This window comes from Oxyura jamaicensis, chromosome 2 (genome assembly GCF_011077185.1).
Source record: "Oxyura jamaicensis isolate SHBP4307 breed ruddy duck chromosome 2, BPBGC_Ojam_1.0, whole genome shotgun sequence".
Taxonomy (NCBI): Eukaryota; Metazoa; Chordata; class Aves; order Anseriformes; family Anatidae; genus Oxyura; species Oxyura jamaicensis.
This window is the reverse complement of record NC_048894.1, coordinates 125,429,298-125,456,234: the sequence shown is the minus strand read 5'-3', so window position 1 is coordinate 125,456,234 and position 26,937 is coordinate 125,429,298. Positions and strand designations below refer to the sequence as shown.

At 37.8% G+C, this 26,937-nt stretch overlaps 2 protein-coding genes across 4 annotated transcripts in view; one reads left to right on the top strand and one right to left on the bottom strand.

Annotated features, from left to right (window-relative positions):
* Nucleotides 1–3,571, top strand: part of SBSPON (somatomedin B and thrombospondin type 1 domain containing) — a 9,277-nt gene extending 5,706 nt beyond the window's left edge. Inside the window, exons 2-5 of the mRNA XM_035317619.1 lie at nt 628–822; nt 1,355–1,445; nt 2,265–2,441; nt 3,206–3,571. Coding sequence (XP_035173510.1) covers nt 628–822; nt 1,355–1,445; nt 2,265–2,441; nt 3,206–3,323 — 581 coding nt within the window. The 3' untranslated portion in view covers nt 3,324–3,571. The remainder of the gene's footprint in view (nt 1–627; nt 823–1,354; nt 1,446–2,264; nt 2,442–3,205) is intronic.
* Nucleotides 2,866–26,937, bottom strand: TERF1 (telomeric repeat binding factor 1). Of its 3 annotated transcripts, XM_035317617.1 has the most exons (11): nt 26,738–26,937; nt 23,596–23,691; nt 21,981–22,111; nt 20,669–20,755; nt 18,911–19,060; nt 16,093–16,199; nt 14,427–14,492; nt 14,292–14,335; nt 13,103–13,164; nt 5,904–6,052; nt 2,866–3,336 (listed from the first exon to the last, which is right to left on the bottom strand). In XM_035317617.1, exons 1-11 carry the CDS (start codon nt 26,892–26,894, stop codon nt 3,288–3,290), a joined length of 1,098 nt encoding a protein of 365 aa, XP_035173508.1. In that variant the 5' UTR covers nt 26,895–26,937; the 3' UTR covers nt 2,866–3,287. The 3 variants fall into 3 exon arrangements, 2 of the variants coding, with proteins under 2 accessions (XP_035173508.1, XP_035173509.1); XM_035317618.1 differs by having other exon boundaries at nt 2,866–6,052; XR_004748220.1 differs by lacking the exon at nt 2,866–3,336 and having other exon boundaries at nt 5,976–6,052; nt 14,292–14,352.

Below are 26,937 nucleotides of genomic sequence, written 5' to 3'. Positions count from 1 at the left end.
CGTAGGTGAACTAAAGGTTTCAACAGTTGCAGGAGAAATACCACAGAATACAAAACAAAGTATTTTTTCATTGGAAAACTTCAGTGAGCTCACCTAATATATGCCAGTTTAACAGATAACGAAGTTGTCCATACCCCTGATTATTAGGAAGGTTTAGGATAGACCAAGGATGCAAGTGTGTGGCACTTGATGTGTGCTGTCGATGCTCTGTAAAAAGGAACTGCAGTTTCTTATGATTCAAAGTTCATTTTAAAATAATGGCAGTTTCCCCGTAATGTTTTAGAACACATTTGGGTCAAGTTCAGAGAAAGTTTGTGATCCACAAGAACTAAAATTCAAATATCCAATGGACTATTCTGTATTTGGGAATGAGCAAAAAAGGGCCTTGAGATTAGACTTTTAACGCTTTATTTAGTACATTTAAATATCTACAACTGTATTTATAAAAACACACAAATGCAACCCTGCACACATCCCCGCATTGCTTTGAGACGAAACAAAATCAAACTTGCAAGTAAGAAAGAAGAAAACAAACAGGCATGCATGGTCTTATTACTTAAGCTTTCGACAGTTCTTAGGATAAAACAGAAGTCATTTTACTCGTAATGTTTCAATACTGCTTTTCAGCTCTTCCATGCGTTGTCGGGGAGTGGAGTCACTGGAGTGGCTGTGCAGAGCAGTGCAAACCCAATCTACGACTACGTAGGCGCTACATACAACAGGAACCTAAAAATGGTGGGGAACCTTGTCCTGCTCTGGAGGAGAAGGCTGGCTGCTTGGAATACCTGACTCACCAGGGACAGGACTGCGGACACGAACATGGTATTCTCTCTTTGCTTTATCTAGACAACTGTGCCCCTCAGAGCCTTCATGGTTTTCACTGAAGTAAATATACAGAAAAAAAAAAACAACAGTCTGCAGCCTTTGGTTAAAAATAAAATTTTAAACCATATTTTGTACTGTTATTTGCTGCTCATTCTTGATTAATTTCTGTTAACTAAGCTGCACATGTTCCTTCAGTTTCTTAGGCCCTGAAGTAAATATCAATTTACCTCTGTGCAAAGTTAGAACACAAATTTGGTACAAAACAGAAAACAGAGTCATTGTAGGATTCCAGCCCATCCTATTTCCTCATGGACTAGATGGCAGTCATTACTAGATATATTTCTTCTTAATACAGAGAGAACTTAGTGGTAGGGAGGGAGGTTGAAGTCTGATGTTGCCAACAGTTTATCGTTTTTTCAATAAAGCCAGACAGCATCACCATCCACAAGCTCCGATTCATTTACCCACTGTTACAGTAGTTGAAATATGACTCAGCTGTGTCTTGCTGCCTTACTGTTTTCTTCCTCAGTCCCTGCTTTCATAACTACCTCTGAATATGGTAAAGAAAGAAAACGACGAGCAGTTTCTTCTCCCTGGTCTTCAGACAAAGAAGAAGCTGGGTAATCTATTTATCATATATGCATGTGGGTCATCTTGTTCCATAGACAATAGCTGGCTCCAAAGAAAAATATAATTAAATTTGCCATAATTCAACAAGCTACAGCTTGTACTGTTTTTCTCTCCTGCAGTTCATTTGCATTTTCTAGATGGTCTTTGTTACTTGGTAATTGTCCTGACTTAGGTATTGGGGTCATGGCAAATTTGAGGATAGAAGCTTTTGAAAGCAAATGATATATAAGGCTAAACCCACACTCAGTATATGCGTAAGCGTAAGCCTGAGAAATTAGACTTAGATCTCTGAATAAACAAAACAGGCTGGATGCAATCGGTCTCAAGAGCTTGTTTTTAACATTGACATGAAAAGCAATAAAAATATCTTCTGGTTACCAGTAGAGATGGTTATCACTGGTTCTGTAATGCTCCTAATGCTTTGCCCCATGCTCCTCTCCCCAGAATAATAAAGCCTATAGGTATTCTGAAAGCTTTTCTCCCATTTTCTCTTTTAGTGTTCGTAAAAGAAAAAAATATGGGTTACTGAGATCTGTTTTTGAACATTATTTAAGAATACAGAACACAACCAGAAAGTGAGATAACACACAAAGCACTGGACTGTGGTATGGAATGTGAGAAACAATTTGCTTAATGTTTTAAAGATTCCATTTCTTAGGTTAGGGTCGGAAACAGACATTTTTAGCAATGAGCATGTCTAACCTGCACTTCACAAATACCACCTGTATGATATATAAGTACATTTAAAGTTTCTATCTAGCTTGTGCTTTAGCTATCACAGCTAATTTAATACTTTTCTTTCTGAGCAGTTACTGTGTGGAATTTAAAACTGAATCACTTTCACACTACTGTGCTTTGGAGAATCGGCCGTATGCTCGATGGATGCAGTACCTGCGAGAAGGTCATACTGTATGTGTAGCTTGCCAGCCTCCCGCTATGAACACTGACACTCATCGTTGTTCTGGAGATGGCCATAATGCAGATGGGTAAATAGAACTTATTTTTGCTGTCTGTTTTGTACCAAAACTCAGTACAGAACTTAAGACTTAGCAAGGTTCTCATTAAAAGCTGTGCTTATTATACTTAAAAAATTGAAACAGCTCATATCACTTGCAGAGCTCAGAAGATTCCAGTTTTCACAGAAATTGCTTTGTAAAAATACTTTGCAAAAATTTTAAACACTAATGTATTTAACAGCCAGATAAAACTGTAAATAACTGCAATATAAAGTTCAGTGTGAATGCTTTATTTACTATTGTAAAGGGACAATGTAACTTCTGTAGCGCAAGAAGTCTTTTTACAGCTATGGGCACTGTTACTTAGGAAGTCTGTTTTCTGCCATAAGCCAAATCTGATTTCAGGTTTAAACTACATGTCCTGTTTATAGAACACTAGTATTGAAAGAAGGCATTTAATATTTGTAACTTATTTTTACTTAGTCTATGTATTTTTGTACATACCTCCATGTATCTATCACTTATTAAGACACATGCTATGTAATACCTATGCAACTGTTTACTCAACCCATCATCCTGTATACTCTATGTAGGAACATAATGCTTGCTCTAGAACGCCTAGAATTATAATAAACAAAAGCATTTTAAGACTAAGATGAGCTAATTAAAGTATTACATTGTTAATCTAATGTTCTCTCAAATGACATTATAGAACAACCTACTAACATGAAATATATAGGTTTTTTGTTTGTAAACACGTTCATTTTTAATTTCTCATTATTACCACATTTCAGAGGTAAAATCTTACGCTGGGAAGCAGTTGGCAACTCTCGGTGCCAAGGAACCTGGAAGAAGATTCGGCAACTGCAACAGTGTTCATGTCCTCTTGTGCATAGCTTCATTTTTACGTAAAAGTTTAGAAGACTTTTAAAACAGCAACAACAAGAACTAAGAAAATTAACACCAATGCCAAGAAACCTGCATCTTTCTGCTGTATTTTGTGGAGCCTAAATGAACTTTAAAGGAGCCAAACTTTTGGAAGAAGTATTTTAGGCAAATCTCTTTGCCTGAATACAAAACGCTAAGACTGATCTTTGTACTAGAATGCTGTAAGCAAGTTCCTATGTTTCTGTTTGTAATTAAAGAGCTGATGTTTCTAACCATAGTAGCTTCTTTTTCTAAGGTTCTCATTCTTTACAGGCTATAGTCCTGTTCACAGGCACTGATCCTACTCAGTAGTGAGCCAGCCAAATGTTCTCAACTCTGGGAATGGTTACTATCATCATTAAATTGTAAGGATGAATAAAAATGAAAGTTTGAGAGCTAAAACCAGACTTCAGTTTAGAACCTTGTTCCTTCCTAATATCATCTAGACAGTTGTTTATACTACAAGTGGGTAAGTATTTTTTGTCTACATTGCAGTTTCCATGTTCAGCCACCCTCATAAAAATGTGAGAGTAGTCAGTGTCATTAAGGAAGTAGTCTCACTAAGAAGCATATTATGGCAGACAAATGTAAACAAGACTTCTGCAAAGAAAGTCTTGAGAAGACCCATTTCCTTAATGAATGGTAATTTATTTAAGCTGCCTTGACTAGGATTTTGCTACAGCAATTAGCTCGCTACAGCTAAAAAAATATAATTAATCTTGCATCTAGGAATAAGCAGTCATGACTAAAGCCTTGGCTAAAAGCCATAAAAACACTTATTAGTAGTTAAACTTGCTCACATACAACGATTAACACAGAAACCTACAACATTAGAACATAGGCAAGGGTGCTATGCACATAGTTCAAATCCTTGTTTTGATACCTATTATTTGTGTTGAATTATTGTTAGAGCCACTGAAGGGGCTGCATACTGCAGGTCTCACTTGTCACATACCTGCTATGTTTTTGTTTTGAACTGTTGGCTTACAGCTGCTCTAGCATTCCTTGCTGAAGTGCATAACCCTTATTTTATCAAGCTTCTGAAATTCACCATGTGTCCTAAAAAGAAACAGTGCCTTAAGGTTGAGAAATTTACTGTTAAGGCACGCAGTATCTCTGTGGGACCTCACTGTGTGCCACAGTTGCAGAAAGAAACCTGAGTATCTATTGACAAGAATTAGGAAAGTGATCCGTCTGAGGTCCTGTCCACATTCAAGAGTAGGACAGAAACCTTTCTAATGATACTTAACCATTTAATCTTAATGCAAACAGGCCTCCAAGACAGAACGTGCAGAGATGATCTGAATACTTCGTGAATATTTCTGCCCTGAAGAATATATTAATTCTTTTGTAACCAGGAAGAATATTTCTGAGAGTTTTATTACAACCAGTTTAGATGGATGCTTTTCCTTGAAAGGTTCTTGTAAAATCTCCAAGGACAACAGCCCAGAAAACACCTGAATTGAAGAGATTCCACTTTTAAAAGAATGCTGTGATATATAAATTCTAGATTCACACTAGTATGACAGTGGAAAGCGTGTGTTTTCTGAGGTCCTGGAATTCTTTTCCATACAATCCAAAGCAAGAGAGGCAGCGTAGCACCACCACCCATCTCTTACAGTCTCTCATGAGCAGGACAGTTACAGTAACCAACTGACACCTTGATGCAGGCAGCTACCCATCACAGGGTATCTGTGCTTGCTAGCACTGCAGAGAGTGTAGATGAAACCTGTTTCATGGGCTGTGCTATCAATGCCAGAACAGGGTTCTGCTTTGGCTTTCCAGGAAAGGAGCTTCCCCTTTTCTGCTGGTCCAGAAGAATGCCACTTTTCAAGACAGGGTAGGTAGCACAAGATAGTCAAGAAAAGTTAAGAGCTAGTATCATGCTGTTACCTCCCTATCCCATTCTCTTCTGCAAGATAGTAACTGCTATTATGCCAATATAAATAATTACAAAATAATCTTCCTCCTAGAACTTAAGCTTAATTCTTAAAAAAAATACACCGGTGTGTTTTCCCTGATTCATACAGAGCACCGTTAATATTTATAAACATAAAAATATAATACCCCATGTAAGCTTAACTGGAAAAATTAGCAATAACAATGCATACGTATTTTTTGGTATGACTTACTGACAGAGATGACAAGTCTGACCAAAATTTCAAAGCGAGGTGGAATCAGAGTGGAATGACAATAGTAGAAACTAAAATGATAAAGAGCTCCATCCGATTACAGATACAACTCTTTAAAAACTACAGAACACTTGACTCTTTATTAAAAGCCTCTATCAAGCTAATACGTTGCTGGTCACTTAAGACCACTGTATTATTAACCTTTCATAATCACTGTAAGTATTTTCACATTTCAGAAATTAATCCACCTCTCACATGTAGATAGAAGACCAGGCTTTATATTTAAGTCATCGTTACATCTGTTTCATGTTTTAGGGCAGCAACATTGCTGGAAACTGTGAGACTAAAACAAGTTATTCTGAAAAGCTGAACTAAATCCTTACATAGGGAAAGCTCAAGAAGAGTTGATTCCTGTTACCCAAATTAGTCTTATTTGATCTTGGACAGTGTTCTCCATCGGTCTTTTAACATGACGCTGGTTCGGTTGTTGAAGTCACCGTGGACCAGAATTTTAGCCCAATTGCCCACTCCAAACTCCCTTACTCCTGATTTCAGTTTCTTGTCTTCTTCAAGAGTCCACAGCTAGGGGAAGAACAGAGAAAATATAGAATATTTGAATAGAGAAAGATATTCATGTAAGAACAAAACTTGTAGCAAATATAAAAGTATTTATATAGCTGTCTAGTTACTACACAACACAGATGTTTTAGCTGTCAGTAGGCTCATTTTGATTTCTTTTGAGCACCATAATTTGACACTAAATAGAACAAGAAAGATTATGACTCAAGTGTTAAAACACAGTAGCAGGCATTACTTAGAACAAAATCTCATGCTTCAAATTTCACAAGTTACAGGAGGAAAAAAACCTGAAAACCAGAAAGGTGGCATGCAAAGTCTGGCTTCAACCCAAACGTGCTTTCCAAAATTTTGCTTTATAAGCAAATTGAGCCAAGACAGGCTTTGATTGATTTTAACACGTGTCACAAAAGAAAAACCATTTTGTGACATGTTAACTTGAGAACTCTGAATCTTGACACCATTCACGAACAATGGAATTTTAGTGTGCTGAGTAAAACCAAATCCCAATAGTTAAAAATGCTGATAGAAGCAAAATCATACACACAGATTTGGAAGTGAGATCAGCCATACCCTTGGATAACAGGGTATCTACACCTATATACTTATTTTTGCTTATTTATTGAGCCTACTACTTAGGTATCACTGTCATGATTCATGGGATTTTTAAATTCTAAGGGATGCCATTTCTCTCATAAAAGGAGAAAAAATTACTTGCAGTTACTTATCTGCAGGCACTTCCTTACGTTTAAGTTGTCCAGTGTACCAGTTTTTCCTTAGTTGTTTCTCAATACAAGTATCTCAGTGCATTTTTAAAAGTACACTCAGAGAAAAAGAAAGCTGGAGTCTAATACTTGATTAAAAAAAACTTTTTTTAATATATTGCAGCTTTGTAAGAAAATGTGAAAACGTACACAGGTAACAAAAAATTTAAAGATCCTATATATCTTATTTTTAGCCTGTACATTTTTAATATAGTCATATATGGCCATTATTTCACTCTGGAATAGCAATTCATAACTTTAAAGAAAACTATTTTAAAACAACTTATTGTGACAGAATATAATTTTTACATCTTCAAATCCTCCTTTAATACACAAGTAATCATACTGATGCATCCTAAGTACATCTCCTCAGACAAACTGAACTGTAATCTATGCAAATAAAAAACAGAAACCCTATTTGGAGCAACTGTTTAGGAAAAATGTACCTAAAAAGTAAGGATCACTTTCTATTTCAAATTGGAGTTTGATAATGGGTTCTGTCCAGATTTATTCCCCAAATTCTGCAATGCAAAGACTCCACTTACAGAAAAAACGTTAGCTCAAAATGTTAATGAGATTGAGCTGAGAAGTACAGAAAATTGTGCTCTGTAGGTTTTCCCTGTAGCTTATCTGTGTCGTGTAGAAACAAAATAGTTAAAGTATCACAGGCCTTTGCAGGTCTCACTAGCTAAGAAGCATTTGCAACTAGTAGTCTCACCAGTAAGCACAATTTAATTAGCAAAGGAGTGAATTATTTCTAAGTGTCCTTTCTCAAGCCTTGTTATTTGAAAAATTGAAATTGCTGTTCTTATTTAACATATCTTGTTTATCCGACAATTTTGGTGAAGAATGGGTTGTATAACTGTACTCATTTTGACTGGCATAGAGTTAATTTTCTTCATAGTTACTGGTATGGTGCTATGTTTTGGATTTGTGACAAAAACACACCAACGTTTTAGTAGTTGCTGAGTAGTGCTTACACAGTCGAAGTCTTTTCTGCTTCTCATGCTGCCCTCCAGTGAGTAGACTGGGGGATAGGCGCAATAAGATGGGAGGGGACCCAGCCAGGAGAGGTGACTCAAAGTGACCAAAGGGATGGTCCATACCTTATGACACAGCGTTCAGGAATAAAGGATGGGGGAAAGAAGAAGGAAGAGGGTTGGGGATGTTGTCTTCCCAAGTAACTGTTAGCCATGATGGAGCCCTGCTTTATTAGAAATAGCTAAACATCTGTCTGCTGACAGGAACAAGTGAATGAATTCCTGACTTTGCTTTGCTTGTGTGCAGTTGTGAGGACCTAAGCACCCCATTTTCAGTGGGATGTATTTTTTGATCTTCTACTGCTTGAACCTTCAAATGGGAAAGCCGCAGCTATGTCCCTCAGCCATGTGGTACAGACACTCCACATCCCTAGGTGCTCTGAGCTGGGCTCCTAGAGGTGAGCAGGAGATGCTGGAGGAAGCAGCTGCTCCTAAAATCCTTTAACGTATTGGAAATAAGCAGGATCTGGCCAAGTTGTGAGTATTCCCAATATCACATACACATGCTCCTTATATGTTAGGGGACTGATCCTTTGATAATGTGCTTATAGCATTAAGTTTGTAAGCAAACTTCTAAAGCATTATGTGAGGGAGGATGTGCTAGTAAAATCCCTGGGCTAACTGAAAAAAATTGAACAAAAAAGATGTTTACACAACATAAGAACAATAAGAGGTGTAGATGGCTCAAGCTGAAGGTCTAATGACTACAACGTGTCATTTGGGGTACGAAGAGAGAAGTATACTAAAATATGTACAAGACCTCCTCAAAAGTAATATATCACTTCTAGGTATCAAATGGGTAAGTGGTACCGCCTATCAGGCAGGAAGATCCAAGATATTCAGGCTGAGCTCTCTGCACTTTGAGCTTTCCTGTCTATGAAGAATCAGGTAGTAACAGAAATGCACAGCTGTAAATGAATAGCCTCAACTTAAGGAGATTTGAGCTTGATGAAGCCAAATCCTAGAACTATTATAGAGGAAATCAGGGAATTACGAGGGAACAAATCACTTCACTCAACAAATGTTACCCAGCGTTAGTGTAAATCTCTTGTGACTCCTGACATCTGAAAAATGCATCCCCGTCCTATTTGTAAACAAGAGGTGGCTGGGCAGGGCAGCCCAGTGTAAGTCAGTATGATTGTCAGTTTCACAAGAGGTCTGTGTGTCTAAGGATGCTCTGGTAAGTCCTTGATCCAAGGAGATACTTTTTTCTTTTTAGTTTTCTCCTTCCGTAAGGACCAAGAACCAACCCATCTACAGATCCTTAAAAGATTCTGCCCTAAGAACAACTACAATCTGTGCACAGGGAAAGAATGGGTGACAGTTTCAGTGCTGTCCTGTATAGCTTTTTCTTTAGCTGCACCTTCACTCCCCTGAATTTATCCTGATGAAGGTGGCAGCAGCAGTGGTGAAGGGGGTCACTGCAGGGAAAGGGACATAACATTCAGCCTGATCAAAGTTGTATTCTGCTTATTCTGCAACAAGTGAAAATTTGGAATCTACACAAAATGCAAGCTGAGGTACATGAATACCGACAAGCTTCATGTCTCAGAGTTGTTCTAACTTAATGCAACTAACAGTGCCTTTTTAAGAACCTATGATCACTGATACACGCCTCACTGACTAGCCAGTGAAGTCTGAGTGGTAGTAGTAGTTCAGCTGTCTTTGTAAACAGAAACCTAACACTTCCCTAAAATTGTCTATCCTTTATCAAAAATACTTCCTTTACCCAACACTTCCTGGTCCACAAATCTTTTGCAACATCAGCAGTGACAGTATTGTGTTAAAAAACAAACAAGCCAAAACTATTATTAAAAGGCCAGAGATTCCATTGGAATCATCTAGATCATCTCATTTCACAGCACATCAGAAAACTTTCCTAAGTAAAATCTTTATTCGAGTACCACTGTTATGCTTGACCTACTGCACCAGTTAATTCAAATACTTCCAGCACAGAGACAATCACAACTGTTGTTACTTGTTGTAATGATTAATTACATTTGCTTTTTTTTTGTGTGTGTGTGGTTTTCTGCTTTTAAAATTGGTTACAGCAGGCTTTCTTTGCAGACAAGTTTCTTCACTTTAACATATAAATGAGCAGCCTGCTGTAAGGTAAATCAGAGACTGACCCATTTTTCCTCTTCACTGAGGAACTATATTTATTAGTAAGTTGTCTCCCCACACACGCCAATGAACTGCCTGTGCTCTGGGATGGCAGTTGTACAGACTCCAGCACTGCTCTGTTACAAGCTACCAAGACTGGATGAGAGACCAGACATAAAGCAGCACTGTGCTTGAGCTAACATAATCACAGTGCCTGGCCCAGAGCAATCTGACCTCTGGCTAGCTCAGAACACTGGCAGAGCAAACTTCAGTTTGCCAGACAGCCTGTGTAAATGCACCATCCCTTATCAAAAGATCTTGTTATGCCTTAGAGTCAGTTTTGTTCTAACGATCTGCTTTCCCTTGTGCATGCTGGGACTCTTCTTTGCTCTGAAAATTTCTTCAAGTTCAAATACGTGGATTTTTTCTATACAAGTCTGACTAAATTCTGAAAACCCAGATTTTTCAGACATTTAAGAAACTTGTCAGACTGATTTTAGACAACTCAAAAGACTGACCATACACATACATAGAATAGGTTGAGTACAAACAGCTCCCTGATGTCTCTGTGACACAGGCATCCCATAAGTTTAATTTAGGACTGATAAAATAAAGTACATCTCCTTTCAATAGCACTCCAGACTGCTGTATGCCGTTAATTGAAAACACAGCAATGAAAGGCTGTAAGCAGGCACTGAACCACTACAGTGAAATGCCATTTGCAAAACAAGAGCAAACAATGCCAACATTGAAAGAGGGACTGGATGGAAAAGGAAGTTCTAGAAGTCAACAGCTCTGACATTCACAGCATTCTTTCATGCATGTGGACTATCTTATATAACCCAGATAATTAAGCAGCGGTGTGGATTTATGGTTTAAAAGGCCAATTATCATGGCTTTCTATGCAATATTTATGAGGTCTCACTAGTATGGCATAAATACCAGACAGAGCAAACACAGTTTTCTAAATGTTCAGATTGAGTTTTAATTTATTTCAAGCTTTTATATTTTTTTCAGAGTTTTCACTACTATCAGATGTCCTTTCTATAGCTTTCTATATATTGCATAAGTTTACATTTCAAATAAGGCTGAATTTATAGTAACAGAATTAAGCATTGAGCATTTTTTTTCTAGTGAGATCTGTGCACAAGCCCTAGGTCTGAACTCAGTGTTTGTAGCCATGTCCATACATACTGCCTGAATAAATAAATAGGTGAATATAAAACTGTCATTAACTCTGTCACAGAATCACAGAACTGTAGGGGTTGGGAAGGGACCTCAAAAGATCATCGGGTCCAACCCCCCTGCAAAGCAGGATCCTCAGAGCAGGCTGCCCAGGTAGGCGTCCAGATGGGCCTTGAATATCTCCAGAGAAGGAGACTCCACAACCTCCCTGGGCAGCCTGTTCCAGTGCCAGTGCTCTATCACCCTCACCATGAAGTTCTTTTGCATGTCGGTGCGGAACTTCCTGTGTCCTATCTTGCAGCCATTGCCCCTTGTCCTATCCCCAAAAACCACTGAAAAGAGGTTGGCTACATCCTTCTGTCTCCCACCCCTCAGATATTTATAGACATTGATAAGATCCCCCCTCAGTCTCCTCTTCTCCAGGCTGAACAGACCCAGGTCTCTCAGCTTTTCCTCATAGGGAAGATGCTCCAGGCCCCGTATCATCTTTGTGGCCCTCCGCTGCACTCTTTCCAGGAGACCCCTGTCTTTTTTGTACCAGGGAGCCCAGAACTGGACACAGTACTCCAGGTGAGACGTCAATTGTGGTCCAGTTAGTTTCAAACTTCATGTTTGAAACAAGACTGACTGAACTGTGCATGCCTGTCACCAACTGGCTGACAAGACATCTGTGCAAGTATGAGGTAGAAAAAAACATTTACTATGCTTTTGAATGCAACAGGCAAATCCTGTGAGCACTTTTTTTTTAGGGCACTTACTGTATTTGGAACTGCTAAAGAGGTTCTCCGTGATGTATATATTCCTAAGATTTGTGAGAAAGTAAAGAACTATGTATTTATATGTAGCTAGGGGCTCAACCTCCAATACATGGCGGTATCATATCTTAACAACATTAGGACTCTCATTAGGACCTCAACCAATCTGAGGAAAAGAATACAAAAGAAGATTTAACCAATTCTTCAACTTCACTAAAAATTCTTAAAAAGATAGGAATAATTACAACTCTCCTTGAAGAGTGTCTGGAAAGAAAAAAAAAACTAAGCCAGTTCATCCTTCCGTATTATATGAAAAATTAAGTATCAAAATGAACATGAGAAGAATGAAACAGCCTGCACCAAAACAAACACATTTAGTTAATGGCATAAACTGTCAACACAAACACTCTGTATTACTCCTAAAGAGATTCTCTTAAGAGGAATAATTATTTAATATTAATTTTGTTCAGAAGTGTTTTATCATTTTCTTGTAAATGAAGAAAGTGAGCTATATAAAAGCTCAGTTTGTAGCAGTTAATCGCTAACATCAAATCAGCTTCAAATTCACTTCTATTGAGGAATACACTTCTGTACTTTTCACCTGTAGGGAATTATAGCATTGCTAAATATAATGGAGTAGGTTTAATCATGAAGAGAGTTCATATGACTATTTGAAACGTAGCATTATAAAAAGCTACTATTTTTTTGTGTATAAAAATCAAAACAGTTTCTCGAATATGTTTTTACCTCAACTAAACAAAGTTTTGAATTATTAAGTTATTAGATCTATTCAGCTTCCAAGCTGGAACAAAAGTCTTTGATGTTTCATGGGCAAATTATCCACTGAATTCTTTAACCCAAAGTTTTACTATTTTTATTTGTATTTTTAAATAAAAACTTGCACATTTACAATTTCACAGAAACATCTAAAAAGACTCAGGCTAAGCTTTAGCAATAGTAATATTTGAACAAATTCAAACCTCATGAGCATTAGCAAGAATACTTGAGATGGTACCAGAAATATTTTTTCTTCCTAAGACAGAAATTAGAACTTACACGGTTCTAAGAGCTATATAGCACAGCTTGAATAACATAAGCAATCTTAAACCCAATAATTTTGAATGCTGAGTCTAATACAGCTGGAAAAAAAAAATCTACTGCAGGGCAGATTCATTTTATCTCCATTTAGAATAGAAATCAAACACAAACCCTTCTTCTTCGGCCACAAGTCTGAGTATCAAGTTCTTCCACATTTTGCAAGCTGTTCAGACCTAGAAAACAATTAACATGCATCCAGATGGATAAGGAGTCAACGTTAAGGCAGTACATTCTAGCAATTCTACAATTCTATTTTACACGCTAACAATTATGTGAGACTACAATGTACTGTACTGATATGCTTGGACAGAGTGGAAAAATTTCAGTGTTCATATATGAATATACTTTTATATATGTATACACTCTCACCTTAGACCAAGGACTAAGTGCTCTATTCAAGAAACCAACTATTTTGTATGAGACAGAGCTCACAGAAGAGTTATTTTAAGCAATTAGGTAAAAATTGCTATGTACCAATGATTTTTTTTTTTTATTTTACACTTGAAAAAAATATTCTGCCTATATGCAACTCTCAGTTTAGGTAGAGAGAGTGAAAATTAACCAGTGATCAGAAATATTATACTGTTTATATAGGTTCTATCTTTTCCATAGAAGATGTGTGAGGTTCTAACTAAGGCAAGTAACCATGCCATCCTAAGAATTGACCCTTCCAAGCACAACAGAAGCAACAAATAAATTTGGATAGGTAAGTAGGTATGTTAGACAGCAGCTAGCCACTTGTGGCTGTAACATCATCTCTTTGTGGTAATAGGGTGCTAATGATTTTCAGAACCTACTTAGAAGTGTGAAAAAATCCATGACATATGCTTTTAAGAAAATAGTACCAGATGATGCATGAACAGCCTAACCCTGCATTTTACACTACAACTTGCTATTTTTTTTTTTTCCGCTTCAGTCAGACTCTTTTGTTCCTTCTCCCCAACGTTACCTAGACTGGATACCCAAAAGAGACAAGTCTTACTACTACTCTACCAACTTTCTCCTGTACAGAATACCATAATACTCTAGTAAAACAAACAAAAAAAACACAGCATAACAGAAAACAGTAAATGATTTTACAAAATTAATTGCCAGAGAACTTTAAAACACTTTGTAAATGCAGCAACACTCCACACATGCAGAAACTTGCAGACAGAAATTAGGAGTTTTCTTCTCACCATAATCATGTTTATAAGAATGTAATCGTATTGGAGAGCAGTTATCAAACCACCAATCCATTTGGAAAAACGTCTGATATGACTTTATTTTGAAAGTGTAAAAAATAATTATTAACACTCACTCTGAAGAACATTACTTGCTCTGCATTTCCTCTTTGAACGACGCCTGCAAAGAATACAGAGCTGAAGTAAAAATACAAAAAAAAAAAATCATGAAACATGTATGACCAAAAGCCACCCAAACAAATCATTTTTACCTTCTAATGGATTTTGTTGCATCTTCAGGTAACTGATTTGTAGTACTTGGTTGCTCTTCTGTAAATCTGAAAATAAAAATAATTTTCTAGACAGCAATTTACCATTGATGTGAATCAACAGTATTTACATTAAATAAAATCCCAAGATTTCTCTACAGAAGCAGAGGCATACAAACACTAACTACATCGATCCACTTACTCATAATGCTACTGTTAATACTGAAAGCCTTGAAAAACATGGAACTTGTTCATGTGAAGCAATTCCTTCCACAAATTTACAAAATTATGGAATTACGGAAGTAATTCCTTAAACTTTTCCACAACACGATACACATTTATTTGAAGATATGATGCATTTATTTTACTTACCTTACTTTGTTTGTACACTCTACATCAGTCAGTTTTCTTAACTAGATCATGTTAAGTATTGTAGGTATAAAACTGCAGAAGAACAAACTCTATCCTGACCGAAGAAACAAGTGGCGATAAACCTAGAATATTAGCATTATTTAAAATGCAGTCAAAGGGGTAAAAAGGGAACCATGTTTCAAGTTCCCCCAGCATTTCCTACAAAAATATGTATTTATTTTGAGGTTTCACATTGCCTGAGTTACACCCTGTATTTATTTACCATAATAGCAGTATCACTAAGCAAGTTGGTCTTGTGTTTAGCCGTAAGGAAAGAAGTAACACACTAACTCCCTTTCCTTGTTCTCTCTCTTCTTCAGATGACTTATAGCCTGAAATTAAAGACTAAAACGAGCTCAATCAAGTGTAAAGGAAAACTTCTAAAAAGCATTTCAATATTTTTATTGTTACACAAGACTGACAGCTGTTTGAACTGAAAATCGTGCATCTTCAGCAAGTATTTAAACTTAATGCCAAGCCATTTAATGTAAATGCCAAGAATAACAACTACAGAAAGGCTAATACTTAAAAATAGAGAATAAATTAATAGCTCACTTTCTGTTGGAGAGTGATTTGGAATATAATGTCCTACCTTCTACCTACTCTTAATTCTACAGGTTTCAAGTTACTATCCAAACATGTTCCTGCCGTGGTTTTGGCTAGGACAGAGTTAATTTTCTTTGCAGAGGCTCACACAATGTTGTGTTTTGTATTTTTCATGAAAACAGTGGTGCTAACACACAGATGTTTTTAGTTGTTGCAGAGCAGCATTTAGAGACAAGGACTATTTCTTGTTTCTTACACTGTCCTGCCATCTGGAGGTACACAAAATGCTGGGAGGGGACACAGCCAGGACAGTTGACCCAGACTGACCAAAGGGATGTTCCACACCACATGGCATTGTGCTCAGCAACAACAGCTGGGGTAAAGAAGGGGGGGCAGACATTAGGAGTGATGGTGTTTGTCTTCCTGCAAAGCCATCATGTGTGTTGAGCCCTGTCCTCCTGCAAATGGCTGAACACTTGCCTGCTGATTGGAAGCAACGAATGGATTCCTTGGTTTGCTTTACCTGTGTGTGCAGCTTTTTCTTTGCTTAAAGAACTGTCCTTATCTCAATCCACAAGTTCTCACACTTTTACCTTTCTGATTCTAGCCCCCATCCCACCTGGGGAGGGTGATTAAACAGCTGAGTGGCACTGAGCTGCCTGACAGGGTTGTATCTCAACAGTCCCTCAGGAATAAAATGCTAAATACATACCTTTGTGTGGTTTCCAAATTATTTTCTTCCTCTTTATTGACATTCACAGTTATGTTCTGCAGCACTACTGCTTCTAGTCCTTTAGACTCTACCTGCTCCATGGCTGCCTGTGAGAAATAGAACTGATGCTTCAAAATTATAGCAGCCAGTACATTAATCTTAGTATAAGCTGCTATTTAGGTAAGTGTACTCTGCATTAGCTCTACTAACAGTATGTACTCCACAGACCCTTCAAAGGGCATTATTGCCAAAATAACTTGTTTCAGAACAATTGTAATGAGGTAGGTTGAAATCCATCAAAATCTTTACCAGCCTGTAATTCAGAAAAATTTTAGTCAAAGCCACAAGTAGTATTTATATGAACTGAACATACAGATGATGTGTGAAATACATTGCAGAGATCAAGACTGCAAATACTACTGAAGTACTCTGAAGTCGTTTTTAAGACTAGAGGACTGTCAGTTGTCAATTGTACTCACAAGTTCATCTAGTTACACTGACTTTAGACTGTGGCAAGATCAAAAAAACCTACAACACTTTCAAAGGTATGTCCAATCAAACTTTAAGCTTGCAAAATGACTTTTCCTGTATTGACAAAAATATTTTAACATCCTATCCTTCCTAAATCATTTTAGCCACAAGCTAAAATGATTCCTCCTCCTTTCCTAACGGGAGAAGGATAGTCCATTACTCCATAAAATTTCTAGAGTATTATAAGATTCATGCTTTTCCCTAAAGTTCCTCCTATCTACTTGATATAATAACACCTTAGAAAAGTCACTTAGTCCATATGATGTCATTCATCACTTTGCCACTAATGTTATTCTCTACTATCTTAATGCATACTTACCACTCAAGTGATATAAAACCTCTAGCTGTGCACCATCATTACTAAGCAGAACCAACCACTTTCCCTCTAACACTGTCTATACAACCCAAACGGAGATCTGTTTTACAGTGCTCAAAGATGACTAAAAATCATAGCAATTTAAAGTTGACATGTTCACTGCAGGCCCAACATTAATTCTTTTTCTGCTTAGCCAGTTGGTTCCATTTTCCATCCATTTCTTCTTTCAGAGTTTGCTTTTGCCTCCTTTGCCTCCTGTTAGTTTTCTGTCATCTGTCCAATTTTCAGTCTTCTTGAAATCTTAACTTGTCCTTCACAGGAACTTGCAGAATCTCTCAACATTTGTAAGAACCAGATAATGTAGATACAGTCTCTATTTCATTAAATCAAACATGAAAATACTGAAGGTTTTTCTGATTACAGAATACTTCCACTCCCAGAAGAATATATTTCACTGTCAGAAATTCCATAACTACCCAACTTACCACATCTTTCAGCTGTTAATTTTCAAAATTCTGTCTTTACAGTGGTTGATGGTACCAAAACATGAGCAGAAGTGAGAATACGTTTCCATGCAAATAATTAGTAGAAAGGATTTAATAATAAAAAAAAGAATCAACTAATAATGCATTTTAAAATGTAACAGTAACTTTCAAATTGTACTTCTCCCTAAAACTAATTCTTTTGAAAAAATACTAAGTTATTACACAGAAAAAATTAAAAGTATTCCCTGAGTGAACCTCTTTGGCCGGTCTTTCTTTGACATTGAAGTATCTGAAGATTGTTTTTCCGTTAATTTACCTCAAAAAGTTTCTTGAAGTGCAATAATTTCATCGACAGTCGGAGACGGAACCTTGTAAATTCCAAGCTTGCTTATAAGCTAGAAAAGGCAGCCTAGAGAACAGTCTAGCAATGCAGACCCTTTTGTATTTCCACATATGGCACAAGAAGAAAGAGAGACAAACAGTTAAAGCTAAGGTGTTTTTCTGCAGAGAATAGTGTATGCTGCTGGGAAACAGTTACCTGCATTGTACAGAAAAGAGTGAACTCCTTACACTGTGCTATCCTCTACATCCTGGAGTAATTCAGGCTAAAGTAAGAAGATTTCAGAAGTAAGAATATTGCAACTTTGGTGCAGACAGTAGGAAGGATGTGCATACAGGCAGTAGGGATGCAACACAGGGTCCAGGAATGCTAGTATGGAGTTTTGGGCCTTCTCTGACATCTCCAAACCTCTCTCTCTTCTTAGACTCAAATTCATTTGAAAAATAAACCTGAGAACTGGCAGCTGAGTAAAACCATTAAAAATTATTCCTCTTATTATACTCTGAATGCATTTGAGAGGTTCTCTAGTCTCTCCAGTAATAAAATGAAAACCCCAAAGGAACTTCAAGTTTGTTTATTTAGAATTTATCTCTTATTACCTTTAGATGTCTGTGTTTTTGTAATTGAGTGACTCAATATTCTTTTATAGTGAGTAAACACATGGGAAATTCTTCACAATCCTCTTGAACATGAACTGCAGAAGGAATGTTGTTCTTGCCAATTTTAAATCACTTTTGAGCAAGATGGTTTGTAAGGAGCTTTTTTACTTACAGGAAAAAGCAGTAAGAGTTTTCAATCTCTGACTCCTCTGACATTCCTAAAGCTTTTAAACAAATTAACAGGTCTTGATTTTTCACTGTTAATATGAAAAGTCTTATAGACTTAAAGAGGGCAAAATAAACATGAAATATAGTTACATTATCTTACGAGGAGTTCTAAGATCAGAACTGGTCCTCTTCCTCTGGAATCTTATTCCTATCTCCTAATCATACATTCAAACTTTTTTTTTTTTTTCAATTAATAAGGTCAGCCATAGGAAGACAAAGCTTCCCTTTCATCTAAGGCAGTAATTGAACCTAGTGTAAACAGATTCCTTGAAAGTATGCATCTCTTTTGAAATAAGTTTTTGAAAATAGTTTGACATACCTGTAGTAAGAAGTTTTTTTCATTTTCTTTCCTGAAACGTTCGATGTAAGACTTGACTTTACTTATCAGAAGATCGTAATTGAAGCTTTGGAGAAGGGGAATATACGGATCCTTGCTTTTGATTATAGTTGCCAGCTTACCCCTTAAAGGCTAAAAAAAGCACACTTTCATGTCATATATATATATATATATATATATATATATATATATGTATCTTGCAGTAATCTTAGCATCTATGATAAATAGGACACATACAAAGCTGAAAAAGATTGTCATGTAGTTTTCTGAATAAATTCACGCTACAGTTTGAAAGGGTTCTACTATGAACTAGGCACAATGACAGGAGTTTGCTTTGTTTACATACTCAACAAATAATAGGTGTAACTTTTCAGAGATGCACACTTTCATTCTATTTATGAATGATGTTGAAAGCAGTGTGGTCAATGGAGCAAAGCGTACACCCAGAAAGGGCCACTCATTACTGGGTTTCTTTTCTCATTTACTGCCTCTGCAGACTGACACTGAAGGGGTCTAGTGTTCAGGAAAAGGACTAAGTACAGTAGCATTAAAGGCACAAAAACACTCTTAATTAATCACAACATTGTTTGTCTAGCAACCACTCTGAATCATGCAGAGAGCAATACAGCCAGTATCTAACTTGTGTACAGGCTGCACTCTTGTTTACCAACTCTATTAGCTCAGCCTACATTTTCTGAACACCTAAATCTTCTGAATAATTTATTTGAATAATGTTATACATGTGCTACTATTTATGTAGAACACGTTCTAATAAACCAGAGGAACATATAGGCAGCATTTTTGTCTGTCTTCTTTTCGCCTGCAGTCCTTGCCTTCCTTTGTTCTTTTCTTCATCCCATTTTCCTCAATGGTGTAGCACACTACGAGGCATCATGTTCTGCCTCCACAAAATGCAAAGGTTCCTCCAGTTTATCATACACAGCTATTACAGGGGTGGGGGAAATCAGGAGACTGTCAGTACTTCTATCTTTTAGCTGACAAATGAAGTACAATTAAAGAAGGACCTACACAAGCACTGCACGTATTCAAGAGAGAGGTCAACAGCCTATATATAATCTGCTTCTTTTTTTCTCCCTATTTTTCAGCCTCTTATAAGCAGTCCCCATTATTGCAACGGTCTATAGGTTGCTGAAGTCATTACTATAAGTGGACTTACGGTTTTCAGCAAATTCAGGCATATGCATTAACTATTATTTTGAACAGACAAGCACTTAGACTTGCATCTTCATGAAGCAACCACCATCAAACCAGGAAGGGGCCTGGCCCAGATGTTATCTGGTCCAGACAGAGGCATAACATCATCCACTCCATGTTATGGATGTTAATGACCCTTCCTTCCTTCTGATGATTCAGTCTGTAGAACACTAACCAATGGAGAAGACAAACAGAGCACACTGCAAAGGCTCAGAAGAAGTCAACAGCCCAATTAGAGCATTTATTTACCAGTGTGTTCATGATGTGAAAACTGCAGCATCACCTTCCCAGAATCCCCCATCTCTCAAAGTGGGAAAGGAGATTAAGTTTAGACCACTGCTGCCCACAACTGCTGCTAAAAGCAATCATTTTACTCCCCCAAATCATGCATTATTTCTATCATTTCCCTTTCTCCAAATACCCTTTTGCACTGAGAGCTGCCACAGATGTGAAAGTGATTTGCCACCTTTGGGAAACTGTTCCCTCCTTCTCCTCTAAAACAAGCAAACAAAAGCACATTACTACCTTATCTGATTCCGAGTATGTAAACACCCTTTCAAGAACTTCAGCAGCCTCCTTAAAATATCCTTTTTCCATATGGACTGCTACAGCCTGCAATCAATATAGTTACACTTAAAAGATATGCTGAAATACATTTTGCCTGAAAAACAAAAACCCACCACCACCAACAAAAAAAAAATGGAAGTCACACTTCTGTAATTTTGAGACTTCCAAAATCCTGAGGTCTATACGTTTAGAAGCAGGACCAACAATTATTGAGTTATTACAGTTAGTTCTGAAATAATATTAAACATCTTGTATAAAGACGAGGGATTTAAAGGCAAATCTGATGCACTGATGCAAATTTTCCCTTACTTACCTTTTTCCTCTCCCTTACCATTGCTTCCATCTTCCCCGAAGCACATTTTCAGTCCCAACAATTGTGAAATTTCCCTCATGTGCAACTAAATAGAGTGCTCTCATTTGTAACAGTAATAAAAGTGTAAAGTGATCACATTAAACACAGTTAAAAAGAGGACACATCCAATTCAGTATTGCAGTGAAGCACATTTGTGATAATGCATGTAGTGTTTCAGACAGTGATTCAAAAAAAACAAACCCAAAACAACCAGTAATTATTTTTTGTTAAGCACAGACATTTTGTAGCTATCTCCAAATTAAAAACAAAACAAAACAACAAAAAAAAACACTTAGAAGACTGAATCTGTTTAAGACTGTTCTGTCTTAAATCAGTTCAACAGCATGTCTATACTTACTTCTGTCACGTTAGGAAAGAACAGCAAAATGGAGTTGTTAACGTGCATCTGAATATATAAGAGTTTCATCATGGAAAATTTGAGTTTTAAGGAAATTCAGAGCAAGTCAAGATTTTTTTTTTTTTCAAATGCTTTTAATCTTGAAATACATTTCTCACAAAAAGAAAAAAAAACACCACCATCATTACCAGGAACAGGTAAGTTTTTACATGTTTGTCACTGAAATCAAAAGTCTTCTAATACAGAGAATTATTCGTAAGCCAAAAAAACTCATCTGAAATTAAAGCTATTCAAGCTATATTTTGAAGCTCAAGATATAAATGTTTTGAAATTGATATCCCAATTGATATATATATATTTTTTCAAATTGTCCCAGTTTGAAATTGTTTCAAAACCTGCCAAACAGGAACCAATCTAGATAGGGAAAGGTCCCATGTACAGATTTGTTTATACTGTAATTGAAAACAGAACAAACTCAGAAAATTCACTTCAGATCAAGCTCTGTTTTAGCAGAATGAATAGCAAGCATCTTGAAGTTTTTCTGAATAAATAACACCGACCTGAATTTGAATCAAGCGACGAATATCTTCATGAAGCTTATCAAGTTTACTTTCTTCCCTCTCAAGTAGGGTCCAAAAGGACAGAGCAGATTCCAAAGGTGAAATTCTTGGATCCTTTTCAAAATTGCATTCTTAGGAAAAAAATAGAAATCGGTACTTATAACAAAACTTAAAGGATGAAGCTAAGTATATTTCATTATGTGTACACAATGAAATCCTATGTACCATAAATCATTACAAATCCTTTCTCCTCAAATAATTTTAGTCTCCCTTTTCAGGTGTGTTTAAGAGACTTGAAGGCATCTCCTCCTTTTTAGAGCCTCTTTCTTCCTGATGTTAATTATAATAGTGTTGCATTTTTAAGAGATTACGCATCTTCTACTTATCGTTCAATTAAAAATGCTACTTGCAATAGTGCTAAGTTTACCATTATGTATTAGGGATGGTATTAATAATACTTTTACAATAAGCTTGGCATAAGTTATCAAAACATTTAGTATTGCTGCTTTGGATTTTGTAACAAAACACATTCCTGATCTCTCTGTATTACCATGTCTTAACTTTTTGTTATATTTGAACAGGTTAACGTGAGAAGGAAATTCAAACAATGTAATGCAGTACTGTTTACTGAAAAAGCAGAAGCAGCCATGTCATTGTGCTAATATTAAGGTTTGGGAAAATTCCCAGCAAGCAGGATCAGTGACCAGTTCTGGCCAAAACACAGTCTAGCCAAATAACCACCCTCAACACTCTACAGTTTCCCTGTCTGATCAATACAAGGTTTGGGTTGGAAGGGACGTTAAAGATCATACGGTTCCAACCACCCTCCCATGGTCAGGGACACTTCCCACCAGACCAAGTTGCTCCAAGCCCCACCCAAACTGGCCTTAAACACTTCCCAGGATGCAGCATTAAAGCAGAGCAGCTGCTTTTAAATTTATAAGAATAAGCCTTTGTGGCACTGCTAGGCTAGAATACACCTTTGTTCTTCAATGCTCATACTGGCAAGACTCCTTTTGAAGTTCTTAAATCTCACCAAGTTATACCAAGCAGCAAAGAAGTTAAGTCTTCCAAGAACTTGTGCATGGTCACAGAAACAGCTCAGCCAAATAAATGAGTAATTTGTGGCTAACTTACAGCCAAACAGAAGAGTGAATAGAAATCCCAAAGACCTGCTGCCACCTGAAAGTCTTATGACCTTCTGTAAAAAGAAAAGCCATCAACCTTTTAATCAGTCTTCTTGCTCCTATTGTCTGCTTTAATTTCTACATTTACGTTTGTTGAAAGAAGTGCCCCCTCTGCACTTTACACTTGATATTGCTCACTAATGGCCAGTCAATCTTCAAGTATATTTGTCGATGCTGCTGTGACAGAAAGACCCACAATTTGAGCAGCATAAAAGCATTCAAACTTTGTGCAATAAAGTCATCACAGAGTAATGCCAGTCCTGCATATAGGTCAGGTGCATGTGGAACACTAGCAGTCCAAGTGTAGAGATTTCAGCCACTTTATATATGCATTAGAAGCAATGCAAAAGCATATCTAATACACACCCATGCAAGTTCATTCAGATCTACTTAAACAGCAACTGAAAAAAAAATAAATCACTATTTACCAAGTTCTTTTCCGTTTGCAATTCTTATCAAAAGCTGACAGAGGTACACCATTTTTTTCTGATGTGTAGCTAATTTGGAGAAGCCACTGATAACAGCTGGAAAAGAAGAGTGAAAGTTAAGTCAGTCTTGCTCCAGCAGTGCCACAGTGTGGCTAGAAATATATTAGACACTGTATTATCAGACTAAAAATGCTTCATCAGATCCCTAATGAAACAGAAATTTAGCAGATTATCAGCTAATGTTCTTCCCTGTTCTAAGAACTTCAGTCATATTTAAGCACATGACCAGAAAAATGTATTCCTCTTGCAGTTCACAACAGTAGCTTAGAAGTGGAAAGACGCATCACCTTTTTCTTTTTTAAACCTAAAAGAACGCCACAGTATCTTATGTAAACAAATAGAAGTTTGTTTTGCTCACTAGCTTACCAGGAAAGACCAAAAACTGTATGATCCAGAGAACATTTCCGTAGAGTGCCCACCCAGCAGAGCCCCAAGCAAACTGCTAACACAACGCTGCTGTGGCAACTGGCAGACCAAAGCAGTAAAAGCTACCAGAGCTTAGGCAGAAACCTAAGCCCACAAGGGAAATCCTCCTCATGGGGTTGGAAGGTCACAAGGATTACTGTATATTTTAGACAGGGAACTGTGGTGAGATTATTTCCATCACGCTGATTACTGTGAACTTCACATTTTAACGTGCTGTATGAATTTGTCTTCACAGCACAACATGGAAACATTCAAAATGAAAAGCAAAGAACCTGTCAAGCTGCTCACCTAAGACAGCTGCACACTGAGCACCCTGCTTCAGGATGTTTCAGAGGCAGCCTAGAGAAAGCCAGGATTGTGCAGGAGGGGACCCCCCACATCACCCCCAGTTTTGCCCTGACACAACCAGAACATATCACACATTGCTTTCCTCACAAGTGCTCAGCTTCCTTGCTCAGTAGCGTATAAGTATGTCCTAGGGAACAATGGATAAGCATCCAATTACAAACTAATTAAAAAAAAAAAAACCTGAACAACTGCCTTATCTACCATCAAGCAGGATATTGTCATTTGGGCTTCGAAGAACACATTTTCAATTCTGTTTCTGTGAGGACAGGTGATGCAAGAGCTCTAGCTAAAATAGGAAGTGAAAAAAAAAAAAGAACATTGCTTAGAATAGCAGCGAAATGCCACTAATTACAGTCACAAATTTATGCATCTCCCATAGCAGGCAACACAGTTCAGCTTCAGAAAGGTTCGATAATGAGTTTGTTGCTAGAGATAGTTACTATCCCTATGCCCTGAAGATGGAGCCAGAGCTTCGAAGTTTCTGAAGCAGGAAGAAGGCTGCAGCTGAGCAATGCAACAGAAATAAGGAGGTTGTTTTGGCAAGTGGCTTGAAATCATTTAGCTTTCTCTGCTCCTCCACATGCTTTTAGGGTGCACCTCCACTAGGGTGTTAATTCAGGGCAGGGCTGCGTTTTTTAAATAAAACGTCCTGTGCTTTGGTTTGTATCACAAAGCAGTCTTGACTACATGCACTAGATTTCTTTAGAGCTATTCTGCAGGAGAAGAAACCTTGATGAGCGTACAGGGTGGACAACAGGTCCTTTGCACCAATTATTCACAAGTAACGCAGACAAACATTAATCGACATGGACTTATTAAAATTTTCCAGAATCTGTTTCTCTGTTAATCTGGTTGTTAAAAGTGCTCTTGAATATAAATTGCTCCTCTCTCAATAGCCACTCATGTATACTTAATTTCTTAGCTTTTCATTAAAAATTCCAGAAATCCTGTTCCACGTAGATACCTGGACAAGCTAGTTCTGATGACAGATCCATTAAAGCAGGATAAGGTAAGCAAGGCACGTAACCTTGCCATGCTGTCTTTGAACTACAGACTACCTAGACAGGTAAGCTATTTCTACTTGGTAGTGTACTGAGCTACACGTAAACATTATTAATCCCCTAACAAAATAGCTCCTTTTACAGCTTTGCATTTGCTTCAGTTTGAACTGACCTTCAGGCTGACAGCCAACCAGTATTTCAGTAGGGTCTCATTTTCTACAATTGTTCTGTATTCCCAACAACACAACAGGTCTTTTCTAATGCAGTCTTATAGGTGCACTTAGCTTTTTCCGTAATTATTACACTCTTAATAACCTTACAGCACCAGCATGCTCAACTCTTTCTGTTAATGAACTCTCACATTCCAGGTTTTCTATTACTTCCCAGTTCTATGTAACTTTCTATTCTGCACAAATATTAATTAGAAGATTGTATTAGTAGAAACAATTTTTACAAAGTCTTTCTATTCTCCTTGAGAGAGATTCCAGTCTGCGCCTCGTCTCTTGCTTCCCATCTGTCTTCATGAGATTTCATAACAATTCTCCTACTGAGCTGTAGTCCCAACGCTGAGAAGCACCACTGAATCTATCAGTCCCCCACCTGGTGCATTTCATTACCTTAAGATTTATTACCCCTCGCTATTTCTCATATTAATCTCTTTACTATTCATTATGCATACCATGGTATTAAACATTTTGCAAAGAACTGAGTAAGTCATACTTATTGACTACTTTATCGACCATTTACTTCGGCCAAAAAAAAAAAAAAAAAACCTCTAACCTGGTGTCTACAGAGCTTTATTTTTTCCCCCAAGAGATAAAATCACCATAAATCCACCAAATTTGAGATCAAGACAATTTAACTGTTAAAAATGTTCACTCTTAAATAGTCCTCATTTTAAATATACACTTTTCCACTCATGATCCAGCCATGAGGCTTTGTTCCACCTGTGCCTGACAGACTCTGAGCACTTCAAAACTTTCTAGCGCTCTACTAGAAGCCAGGATGTAAACTCAGGAACCCGGTGCACTTAAGCTACACTAACTTTTGCACTCCTTTAATAAAACCCCTTCAACCTTCCAGTAGCCCTGAGCCACCAGCACCTGAGACCTAACTGAGGACGGCACATAAACCACGCTACACCCGCACGCTTCACAGCACCAAGCCGATGAAGTAAGGCCGCTAAGAGCCCTCCCTCAGTACCCAGCAGCTCGAAGCTCCACAACTCTCCTGAGCTGCCACCCGCCCCCTCTGCGGGGACCGACAGCCCCGTCCTGACGGGGAAAGGACGGGAGGAGCCCCCTCACCCTGCGCCACGGCCCTCCACCGCCCGAACTCGGCGGCGCGGCCCTCCGCGAAGTGCCGGCACAGGCAGCAGCAGCTCAGCTCCAGCACCCAGCCCGCCGCCACCGCCTCCGCCGCCAGCGCCGCGGAACCCCCCGAAGCCACCGCTTCCGCCGCCATCTTGGAGCTCGCTCGCCAACGCGCCCCTCGCCCGCCAACGCGC

Coding starts and splice junctions, on each gene's coding strand:
- TERF1 (XM_035317617.1), bottom strand. CDS start 26,894: ATGGCGGCGGAAGCGGTGGCTTCGGGGGGTTCCGCGGCGCTGGCGGCG. Junction 16,200..18,910: donor AAAAAAACTTCTTACTACAG/GTATGTCAAACT, acceptor TATTTCTCACAG/GCAGCCATGGAGCAGGTAGA. Junction 14,493..16,092: donor AATTTGGAAACCACACAAAG/GTATGTATTTAG, acceptor TTTTATTTTCAG/ATTTACAGAAGAGCAACCAA.